Raw genomic sequence first — 12,500 nt, 5'->3', positions numbered from 1 at the left:
TTTTTTGTTTGGTTTGTGTTGGAGTTTTTTAAATTTTTGGAAAAAGCTGCTGCACATTTTGAAACCTGGTTCTGCATCTGCGGGGTCACGAATGCCATTAACTGCAACGTTCCTTTCCTGTTTTGAATGCTCGTTTCATGTCTTTCCCACTGAAGAGGAAAGAAATAATACTGCTGACATTCTGAATACTGAATAATTTCATTTGTGTAAATATTTGATATATTGCTTCTTAGAAGTGGAGAACTGCCACGTGTATTCAGAGGCTGTATTTCCTTTTGTTTGTCCTCTCTACTTACAGTAATTTCCTGCCCTTCTGTAGAGCAAATGATTTAGTCTGAAGTTTGATGCTTACTTTTTGGTTGAACTTAGATGCTATACTGAAGCATAGGATGATTGTGTCACTAGTATCATGTGGCTATGAAAAGGCAAATACGACCCTTGGAACAATGTATTGTCAAGTAGAGAAGGGCAGTGTTGTAGCCATGGTGGAAAGTGTTGGTGAAATTTCCTCTGAAGTAGTGACCATAGAATATTTGTCAGCCATGATTAAGAAGGGTGAATACAAGATTAGAGAAGATGCAAAGAGAGCGACTCAGATTATTATAGGCACAGAGATTGACTTTACAAGAATGGATTGATACAATTCATTTAGTATACCAAAGTAGTGGCTGAGATGGATACAGTTGCTGGATTTAGTTGTTTAAGGTAGACGTCAGTGTTGTTCCAGGAACAAATGTAGAGACAGTGGCTGAAAATAAAGTGAGCATGGAAATTTGAAAAAAGATCATCACCCCTGGAATAATATGGTCCTGAAGCAGGTAGAGTGAGGAGGGACTAAAAGAACTGCTATCAAGGCAACACTTCAGTTTATGAAAGGATGGCATGATGCGATTCTTACAGCCATGTGGTGGCTGGAGTATGTGTCTGAAAGGACTTCTTTTTTATTCAGCTTGTGGAAATTTATTTTAAAAAGAAAAAATATTATTTTGCTTTGAAATGCCAAGTATGGAGATGCTTCCAGGTGTCCTGTGTGTGCGCTGTGAAGTTTTTTCAGATGTACAGCCTGAAGTCCTAAATCTTCAGGCTGGAACAATAAATCCACAGAAATCCATTGGTCCGTTTTCTGAAGATCTGTTAGTCCAGTTTAGTTTGTATATGCAATAAGCAAAAGGGAAAGCAGATTTAACATGGAAGTTGAAATGTTGGCATCTCTTACATGAACCCAGCTCCTCTGGAAGACTAGGAAATTCCTTTTGGTATTCAAGAGATTTGGAGGATTGCTTGCTTTCCTGTAAATGGGTATGGATTATAGAAAGAACATTAGGATAACTGGCTGTGGCTTTTTTAATGTGTGTTTTATAAACCTTTCACCTTTCAGTTGTGCTTAAACTACTATCAAAAGGAACTGCTTTTCATTGTTCTGTATTTTCTGCTTTGGTATATAGAGTTGTCAGAATACACATTTATATCCACTGCTAAGTAGAAAACTTTTTCAGTGTGATTATTTTCAGAGAAAAGTAATTTCTTATGTTGGTTTGTTACAGTTAATCTGCAAAGTTTTAATGTATTTCTCTATTGTGAAGTAGAATTCAGATTTCCACTACATATCATATCTCTAGCTCTGGAATTGGCTAGGCAGTACATAAGGAGGTAGTCGGTGTTTTCTGTACTAAAGGTAGTGGGGATGTCTATCATATTTGGGTTTGGTTGTAATTAGTAGGTTTATTGAAGATGGAAGTTCACTATTACAGAGAGGAAATAGAGAAAGTTTAGAGATATGAAGGAAAAATGAGGCTTCATCAGTAACTGTCAATCTGTAAATGCTGCACATATTTGCGTGGGGGTTTTGTAATATTTTTTTCTAGCACCCTTTTCCTTGTATTGTGTTCGGAAATGCCAATGAATAACACTTCAGTTCAGTTGTCTCTCTTTGCTGTTATTAGACTTGAATTTTATAACATTTTGACTCTTAAGAAATTAATTCACAATGTGGAAATTTATATAATAATTTAAATAAATTATTTGGTGCATCTCTGACTTACTATATTCATAATATCCCGAAAGAGATTTGTGATGTTCCAATTGTGTGCATTAATTATGGTCATTCGTTTAACTAGGAGAAATGTCTTCTCAAATGCCTAAGTCAATTTAATTTGAAGGGGGTTACACCAGATGACACTGTTCACCATTCTGTTGCTGCTAAATAAATCTTAGAAAATGTATAGAGTTGGCTCCTGGTCAAAGACTAGAATCCCTGAGTGGCTAAGGGATTAGGCAGAAATCAGTGTTTTGAATAGTAGTGCCATGATATGAACAGGCAACAGAGCTCCAGCTAACTTTTGAAATAACTCCTACAAATCTCCTTATGAAGCAATTTATGGTTTCTCCATGTCCTTTCCATCTTGTTGGTCTTGAATTGTGATTTCTCATTCGACTTGCCTATGGTTATGTAACTCCTTTGGAACTGTAGTCAAGAAGTTCTGTCGTTTGCAGTGCTTTGTCTTTTGAGTCCAATAAATTAGACTATGTAAACTTCTGTATAGTCTTTGACAGTGTACACCCCGCCATATGTGCATGTGCAGGTGCACATATATATACATCAACAGTTGCCTGCTGTCTTTTTGGGGAGATGTGAGCAAGAGAGACTACAATATAGTGGGTGAAACAGTAATATTACATTAGATTTGGAAATAAGGGTTTGGGGTTTTTTTGTTCTGGTTTGTTTGTTTTTTAATTCCTTAAGATACTATAACAACACGAGAAGATGATTTAGTTTTATATTTACTTTTTTTACATATTAAAGCTTTTCAAGGGTTCAAAAGACTTACCGTCAAGGAAGTAAGTTAATTTCGTTTCTAGGTCAGCTGCAAAAAATTATCTGATACTGGTGACATTAACTTCATAGTTACCTGGTAGGATGGATTAAAACTAACTGTTGCTTCCTTTTTTTTTTTTTTTGTTTGGGCCAAACAAATAATCTGATCTTCCTTTCCTTTCCACCATAAGTTATCTTACTCTTTTAGTCCTTAAGGTAGTCTTTCTGTAATGTAGTAAATCTAATAGTTCATCTGGACAAGGAGGTCTTCTAAGCTGGTAAGATGTCACTTTCTTGGCTTCCTTAAACACATTTTTAAAGTTAACACACGCACTGTCACACCCCATTTCTGCTTTTCTGAGCTGAGGACTGAAATAACCGTTTTAAAACTCACATGTTTTATAGAGGTTCTGGTGTTTAACAGTTCAATGCACTAGGATATGTTCTTTATTCAGTGCCAGTTGTGCAGCTATATAGACTTTGTTTGCCATTCTAGAGATGGTAACTGTAAAACATACCACAGTAAATTCCTTCAACTTCTTTCAGGGAAATAGTTTCTGACAGGAGAAACTCGGAAAAGCGGCATGCTTTTTATCAAACTGTTGTAATTTTCCTTTTTCTTTTCTTCTTCCTTAGGGAGGTTCTACTGCCCCTGGAACTAAGCGTTGGGTATCACAGTGGGCCAGTTTGGCTGCTAATCACACACGTCATGACCAAGATGACATCAGACTGGAGACATCTGTGTCTCTTCCACTAGAAAACGGTATAAAAAGCTGGTTTTGTCATAATTTCTTCTGAAGAAACCTATGAAAGGGAGGAAAGAGTACCTACATAAACAGCTTTCTTACTCTTAGTACCTGTTTTATTTTTTATGAGTACCTATTTTATTTTTTAGGCTGATACTTGTGAATTATGGTGGAGTTAGTATACCTCTTCAATATAAAATGTACTAGTAACTACAAAGGGACATCATGTTAATGAATGCTTCTTATTCTGGAAATTATATGCTGTTTACTGATCAAGAAGTAACTAATTATTAGTCATCTACTACAGATATTTTTTTTCCTACCATTCCAGCATTTCCTCTTATTCCAGGTGAATTTGAAATTTTCAGCATCAAAGAAAAGTTTAATAGTTCAGGTAAAAAAAAAAAAGTATGGTTTAGAAGTAGAAATGCTTTTGTGTGTACACTGCTTCTGAAGATATACTGCTATTGACAGAACATGTACAATATCCGTATATCAGAAATTGGTGAGTAATCTTTTTTCTCCTATAGTTTTGAGCAGCTTTTTAGGGTTTTTTCTTTTTCATTCTCCCAAAAAACAGTTACATTGAGAAGTGTAATGTGTCTTCTGTACTTTTTTGTTACAGCTGCTGTCTGTATTTGTCAAGAATCTATGTCTGTTACAATTTCAGAGCTAGCCTCATCTTTGACCTTTAAGTTAGCCTCTCAGAAGACTGCGTTTTTAGCTGACAAACCCAAATCTTTACTGCTCTCAGAGTGGAACCATGTGATTCTCTCCCCGCTTAGACTGAAAATCTAGTCCTATCACTATGCTCAGTACTCAGACCTGTTGCAGAGAAAAAAGTTGCCTTAGTTCTTTGGGTATTTGTGTTGAGGACCAACCTTCTCAGATCAACTCTGTCTTTTCCTACTGAAGACTCTGAAATTCACCAAGAAACAAGTTACATGCTTAAATATATGTAAAAGATTGGATCTGGTAGGTCTGTCTGAGAGAAGTCAATCTTCTTGGATAGCAGTCATATTGATTTTTATTAACCTCCATTTTTTTAATAATTTCTGAGAAAAACAGTCTAGGAATTAGGAAACCTTCCATAGATTCCAGAGATACCACATGTTTCTCAAATGAGTGTCCTTGCACAAATTATACAAAAAAAATGTGAGTCATTTAGCATTCTTCATCAAAGGTGTGGTACTGTGCAAAGAGAAAAGAAAGGTTGAAGGGCTCAGAAAGTAGCAAATATTTGTAATTGTACAATATGTACAACTGTATACAAACAGTATGGTGGTTGTTATTCAGTTAAGTGCTTAGAGAATTCTTGTAGAGAGGTGTCCTGGGTTCAGCAGTAGCAGTCATTTTTCTCCTTAGTAGATGGTGCAGTGCTGTGGTTTTAACTTTCAGCTTGGGAACAGCACTGATAACACGGATGTTTTTAGTTGCTGCTCAGTAATGTTTACTCTGACCAAGGAGTTTCTGAGTCTCATGCTCTGCCAGGGAGGAGGGGAAGCTAGGAGGAAGCAGACAGAACACCTGACCCTAACTAGCCAAAGAGGTATTCCATACCACAGCACATCATGCCCAGAATATAAACTGGGGGCAGTTACCCAGAAGGGCTAGATTGCTGCTCAGATTGGGCTGGGTATTCGTCACTGGGTGGTGAGCGGTTGTATTCGCTTCCCTTGTTATTTCCCTTATCACTATTATTATTGGTGGTAGCAGCAGTGGTTTGTGTTATACCTTAGTAACTGGACTGTTCTTATCTCAACCTGTGGGAGATGCATTCTTCTGATTCTCCTCCCCATCCCTCTGGGAGCAGGGGGAGGAAGAAGGGGAGGAGGGGAGTGAGTGGCTGCATGGTTCTGAGTTACTGACTGGGCTTAAGCCATGACAAGAGGGAAGCCCTGTATTCCAGTTTGTATTCCTGGAACAGCCAATGCTGGTGCAAGCCTTGATAGAAAGATTCCCAACAAGGTACTTAGAACTGTTGTTTATAGATCTCTCCTGGTGTAAAGTGAATTGGCAGATGTATGTTAGTACATATGTCACATTATATTGCAACAACTGGTAAACAAACTGCAAAAAGAATTATTTTCTGTTCAAACACTGAAAGTCAGAGCAATTCATAGAGCAATTCGTATTATCTCTGTATGTGCTTGTTTCTGACAGAGTAACTGCTATGTATGTTGAACAGGCAAGGAGGGCACAGTCATGATGGAAAAATAAAATTTCATTTCTAAAATGGGATTATTCAGTATTAATTACTCCTTGCAACTGTTCATGGGATGGCCACGTTTTCCCAACTAAGGAAAAATACGTATCCACTGAGAATTCAATGAAAGCACTTTAGCAGTAGTATTGCAACATCTATTGATGCTTTTTATACATTTTTCTATATATTTCTATCTACAGTGTCTTGTTTGGGTTAAAAACATTATTTTTGCTCTCTCAACCATAGTAAGTTCTTTCTTCATGAGTGGGGCTTTTCAGTACTGCTGAAAGAATGTCCCATGGGGAAAGGCTGTAGACTTTTGTTGAGACAAGACCTTGAACTGTGGAACAGGCAAGTAGTGAGGAAGGAGGGGAATCTTACTCATTCAGTAGCTTTGAAATCTGGTGTTATATGTGTTCATACCTTGTAATGGTATGCTGATGTACCAGTGATTTGTTTTGTACCTATTTTAATTTACTGCAAGAGTGTAAAAATTTTACATTAATATATATGGTCCAGTGTACACAGCTGGCTAAAAGAGAGTGATTTGAGGGATAGCATATCTTATGTAGCTCAAAATCTTGAATCTATAAAAAGGAAAGTGAGAGCAGTCGTAGCCCATATTATGGAACATGCTTACTGAGATTACAGTGAAGCAGGGAAAAAATACCATAGTCCCTATGTAAGAATGCCACAAATGTTCACTTTCGCAGTGTACAGCCACAGAGTGTCAGCAGGGTACTAAGTAGCCCAGGATGCCACACAAGCAGGCAATTGTTCAATTACAATCAACCTTATCCATGTTTGGGAAGAAATTCTGTTTGTAGCAGAGCTGGAAGACAGGGTATTGTTCTCTCTTTGCACTCTTACCCTGCTTCTCAAATGACTCCTTCCCTTTTCCTTCAGTATGCTAGTGTTCTGAAGTACACGTTCAGAAGATGGCCTTTTGTGTCCTGTTCGCATCTCTGTGATAAACCAGAATTAGTTCATTGCAGTAATTCCATTGTGACAGTTTAGAGATTGCTTTCATACATAGATACATGTTCTGTATCAGCACTTTGGATTGTGTAGAATTAACTGTTCTCTTGTATGACACTGTAACCATTCTAGTAATAGAGAAGTATTTTTTTATGTATGTAATCACTTTTATCAGCAGATACCTGTTCTAAACTATGTTAGCACATGACTTGGCTCAAATTCTTAATACAAAATGTATTGGAAGAGTGAAATGAAATAATATAGCTAGTTACATGCAACTTTATAGTTTGGAGGTAGTTAATGTTAAGTCACAAACAGAATTCCCACTCTTTCGTACGATGAGTGTTTCCAGTCTTTCCTGCAAACAGGAAATGATGCCAGTAATGGACTAAATTGGAGAAAGTCCAGCACATGTTAAAGAATACAAACATTATCTTAAAAGTTTTCTACCCCAGCAACTTACAGGGATAGTCAAACCTCCATCAGCTGAGACTTTTAAGAACTTGTTAAATGTTTTTAAACATTTATTTGTCTAATTGATGCTGCTGTAGAACAGAGGGACGGACTGACTTTATTCAGTTGTGCTTTATGTTGGTACGTTAGTCTTACCTTAATATTCTTACCTTGCTGTTGAATGAATTCTCACGTATTTTTTTCATTTTTAGACGCAGACTTCAGTGAGTCTGGTCTTTCTGTTAGAAGCACTGGTTCAGCTGCTTCCATGACCAGCCAAGGTGAGCGAAAGAGGAGGACGCTTCCACAGCTTCCCAAAGAGGAGAAAGTGAACGAAAGCTCAAAAGTAAAACCCACATCTCATCAGAGATCAGAAATAGGTGAAAAGCAAGACACTGAACTTCAGGAGAAGGAAACTCCAGCTCGTCCCTCAGATGCTGATAGCAGAAGTGTAGCTAAGTCCAGCAAAACAATGAATGGTCTTTCGCCCAAAGCTACTGGAGACAAAGTTTTTTCTTTCCCCAGCTGTTCCAGTAAAGAGCGAGTTGAAACTGGCAGAGAAACTTCTGTGGTGAAACAGGCTTTAGCAAAAATTCAGCAACAAGAAAGAAAGGAGCAAGGACACTGGACACCCACAAAATTATCCTCTACAAAAGCTGCTGCAAACCAAGTTGAGAAAGGTAGGGAGGAGATCACTATGTCACCCAAAACTTCAGGTAATCAAGACAGAGCTCCTGCACACATTACAGATAAGGCAGAAATAAAGTTGGTTCAGAGTGAGGGAAAAAGAAGAAAAAATGAGGAAACTATTAAAGGACAAACTCCTAAACCATCTGGAGGAGAAAAAAAGGAATCTTCAAAACCATTAGTGAGGCAAGGTAGCTTTACTATAGATAAGCCTAGCACAAATATACCTATAGAACTTATTCCTCACATCAATAAGCAAAGTGGATCTGCTGCCCCTTTAACATCTGCAAACAGGATACGTGACAGAAGTGATTCAATGGACACTGATTCCAGTCTAGATACAACACTCATTTTAAAAGACACAGAAGCTGTAATGGCTTTCCTTGAAGCTAAATTGCGTGAAGAAAATAAAACTGATGAAGGTCCAGAAACTCCAAGCTACAACAGAGATAATTCCATCTCACCAGAATCTGATGTAGATACAGCCAGCACAATCAGTCTTGTTACTGGTGACTCTGAAAGGAAATCCACACAGAAGCGCAAGACCTTTACAACCTTATATAAAGATAGATGCTCCTCTGGTTCTCCTTCAAAGGATGTTTTAAAATCTTCTGCAACAAGTGCCAGAGAAAAGATGGAAAAGAAAAGTAAAAGTCGGTCTTCAGATGGTGGCTCTAGAGCTGACGCTCGCAAAGCTGTGCAGTCCAGTGGAAGAATGAGACAACCATCAGTAGATTTGACAGATGATGACCAAACATCTAGTGTACCTCATTCTGCCATTTCTGATATCTTATCATCTGACCAGGAAACCTACTCTGGCAAATCACACGGAAGAGTTCCTTTTGCCTCAGCAGATGAACTTTTACATTCCAAGATGGAAGGAAAGTCAGCTAAATCAAAAACTTCTCCTGTTGCAGTTGGGCAGTCTAGTAAATCTACCACTCTTCCAAGACCTCGTCCTACAAGGACTTCTCTCTTGCGCAGAGCACGGCTTGGTGAAGCCTCCGATAGCGAGCTTGCTGATGCCGATAAGGCTTCAGTGGCTTCCGAAGTGTCCACTACAAGTTCTACGTCAAAACCTCCATCAGGGAGGAGAGGTATTTCCAGAATAGACTTACTTGCTCAACCGCGCAGAAACCGACTTGGCTCTTTATCAGCACGTAGTGATTCTGAAGCAACAATAACTAGAAGCACTGCCTCATCTCGTACCCCAGAGGCTATTCTCAGAAGTAGTGCCAGGCTAGCATCAGCAGGAGATAGTAGTAAAGTTTCTGCTAGAACTCGTGCCAATAGCATTTCTCGACTTTCAGATTCAAAATCCAGATCTTTGGCTTCAGCTCATAATTCTCCCTCAGGTACGTGACACTATTTGAACTAGTTTTGTCCAATTTTTTTCATATATGGATTTTTTTATTATCATTATGTTTGTAAGTAACAGTTCTTAAGAAGCATTTGTTGAGTTTTTATTAATGGAGACTTTCTCCTTGGAGTATGAGACTTCCTTGGCAGGGCTTATGGACAATTCTCATTTAAAATTATAAAACCAAGATATTACAATTCTTTAACTCTTTGGTTATTGTTTTAAACTTGTAACCAGTAACAAAGAATTGCATTGAGGCATTTGGATGTGGCAGCATTAGTACAAAACCACAACAGGTATCTCTTTACTCAAGTCACAGTAGTGGAAGTTCAGAACTACATAGAAGATGCAATATTTATTTGTAAGATAGGCTTGTAAGTATGCTGAACAACAAATGTTTCCTGAGGTATCTGTAGGATAACTGTAATTTATAATTTAAGATTAGCTTCCAGAACTACGAGAGTGAGAATTGTTTGGTAAGAGTAATAACAAGGTAGATATGGAAAAATTAAACTCAAACACTACCTAAATACTGTAAAGTCATTTATATTAAAATGTATGCCTTGTCTTGGAGTAGTTTCTGTTCTCTGTTCCAAATCTTGACAATTTATGATTTCATCATGATTTTCAAAATATGTTCATCTCCTTTTGTGTTCCTTTACAGTAATATTATGTGTGGAAGGAAAAATCAGTTGATTAATTTTAACTACTGTTCTGTTAGAAGTGAAGATAATACTTTTAGTGCAAGCACTGTGAAAGAGTGCCAGCTTTTTTACAACAGCAATATTAAATTAACTAAAACTAAAATGAGTTAATTCTAAAATAAGTGAACTTTCATGTGGAGTGAATATCTAAAATTGATGGCCTCTTGCTTTTTGAATTGTCATGCTAACGACTTTATTTGAAGCTGATCCACAATTTAAGAAAAGTATAAATAGAATAGTTTCCAGTGTTGTGTGTTGCTGCTGAAATTATATATTGCCCTTTATTCCTTCCCATTCAGACTTGATATAAACATCTGTGATAAGTTTCCCACAGTCCTACTACTCTTTTGATGCTTGTATATCGTAAATGTACCTTAGGATTCTCGACAGTGTTCATTCCCTGGCTAGGTATCTTTTGGTTGTTTCATTAGCTGAATAGAAATTTCTGTAGAGATACTAATGAGGTATTCACTGAACTATGAATTTGAATCTGTTTAGTGTTATGACGGGTGTCTACAAAGATTAAAACAAAAAAGTGAAACTTCAGAAAAAAACCTCAGCCTTTGTAAGATATCATTGGAAAAGTAGCATGTGTTCAATTTTAATTTAAGTTTTAAATTGACATGTGCAGCCTGAAAGAGTGGCAACATTAGGTCAAGGAAGACTGTCAGTTAAGACTGCTTTTATATATTTAACAGTTAGCACTAGTTCACATTGTGATATTCCTGTCACTTCACTGCTGCTTGTTTTTCACAAAACTATATATGGATTTTGAGTTTTGTGTCCATGTGCACTATTGCATGCTTCCTAATTTTTTCCCAGGTTGCTGCATTGAAATGATTTGCTGCTTTTGTTCAAGGGAGCGGGTGTATGTTGCTCTGCCCAGTGTTATTAGGTTATCACAGTTGCCTTTGTTAAACATTCCTTACATTTACCTGCATTACACAAAGTTTACTGTAGCTTGTATAAAATACTCTTTTCAGGAAAGAAAAGATGCCATCCTTGAGCTACCCCAACCTAACAAGCTAGGTATTTTTAAAAGACTGTTGTTAGAAAAATCTACAGTAGAAATAGCTTCTGTCATGTAACACATCATCAGTTTACGCGTCAAACTTGGGGAGAAGCCAGTATCAGTGTAAAGGTGAAAAAATCTGAAAGCAATTAATAAGTCATTCAGATACTTTCAAAACAGAATCATGGCATAATAAATTAATCAAGTCTTGTTACTAAGGAAAGAATGTTTTTACTACTTTTTAGGATTTGGAGTTCTGGGTTTTGCCTGTATCAGTAAGCTGATTGTATAATTTTTTTTTACTCGTCTATTGAGAGTATACATTAGGAAAATCTGATCTCCTTTAAAAGTGGCATAGTCTTCTAGTATATGTAAGACTGCGTGTATACGTATATATCTCCTATCATATATAGGGTACTAGTCAGTCATTTTCCCTTTAGCATCTTATACAGTGATGCTAATAACTACCCAACACATTAAGCTATTAATAATATTATTTATTTTATCCTTGCATAAAAGTATTTAAAATATCTTTTAAAGGAATGTGGTAATTCTGTGCAATATATAAAAATAGAATGTTAGCAGAAGCTTTTCAATCCAAAGCATGTAATTCCTGAATTTAATTTTGTTTCTGGAAATGTCAACAATTCACTTAATTTTAACACTTTAGGAAATTACTAATGAAGTACCTGATGCAAGTGCATCAACTGTTTGAGTGTGTCTTACTTCAGACACATTTAATCAAGGCGTAACAGTAATGCACTTTCCTCTCTCCTTGGACCTAGAAAGACTGGAAAATGAATGATCATTACCGAGATAGAGTTTGTTGGCTTGGTTTGATTTTTTTTCTTATCTTTTACCAGAAAACTTGTTGCTATTGTCTTCTCAACAGAGATCAGTTAATTTTACCATATTGTAGATCACTAACCATTGGCAGGAGAATCCTGCTTCTTCAATCCAGTCTATCAAAGAGAAAATTATTTCCACGTTTCCCAAATCTTTTTAAATGATCAGACATACATCCCTGTAAAACAGGGGCAAAAAAAAAGGCATCCTTTTAAATGAGAGGGCAAGCAGATAAATGGAATGTTTTGGATGAGAATTACCAGCATTAAATAATTACCAGGGTGTTTCTGTGGTAGGAGGCTTGGTAGCTGACAGCACTGTGAAGACATGTGAAGCAGAATTAGGATTTTTTTTACTGAAAGCAGTGAAAGATTTAATCAAGGCTGAATCATCAAATAGTAGAGTGTGATCAATAAAAACAGAGAAGACCAAAGACCTTTTTTCACAATTGCAGAGGAAAGTTGATGTTACAGAAGGGGCTATTTACTGGGAAAATTAAAACAGGATCAGACCTAGTGCAGAAGTGCAACTGTAAAATTAAGCAGTGAGTCAGAGTATAGAGACCTTGAACAACTAGTTGTGTTCAGTGCCTTTGCTGGCTTGCTGATCTAAATGTCATTGCGAATAACTAGCAGATAAGTTGATCAAAGCTGTTGGGGGAGAAAAAAAGAAAGAAAAAGGGGAAAAAATTGA

The 12,500-nt window shown here is 37.0% G+C and overlaps 1 protein-coding gene across 7 annotated transcripts in view; it reads left to right on the top strand.

The window, feature by feature from the left end:
* The window catches only part of CEP170 (centrosomal protein 170), a 103,124-nt gene that overhangs the window by 67,751 nt on the left and 22,873 nt on the right, over nt 1-12,500 (top strand). For all 7 annotated transcript variants that reach the window (XM_061365770.1, XM_061365769.1, XM_061365767.1 and 4 more), the window contains 2 exons: nt 3,452-3,578; nt 7,411-9,240. In XM_061365770.1, coding sequence (XP_061221754.1) covers nt 3,452-3,578; nt 7,411-9,240 — 1,957 coding nt within the window. The remainder of the gene's footprint in view (nt 1-3,451; nt 3,579-7,410; nt 9,241-12,500) is intronic.

The sequence above is a fragment of the Neopsephotus bourkii genome, unplaced genomic scaffold (genome assembly GCF_033783945.1).
Source record: "Neopsephotus bourkii isolate Nb327-2 ecotype Australia unplaced genomic scaffold, CSIRO-AGI_Nbou_v1 NB_1292, whole genome shotgun sequence".
Taxonomy (NCBI): Eukaryota; Metazoa; Chordata; class Aves; order Psittaciformes; family Psittacidae; genus Neopsephotus; species Neopsephotus bourkii.
This window is presented reverse-complemented; position numbering and strand designations above follow the sequence as displayed.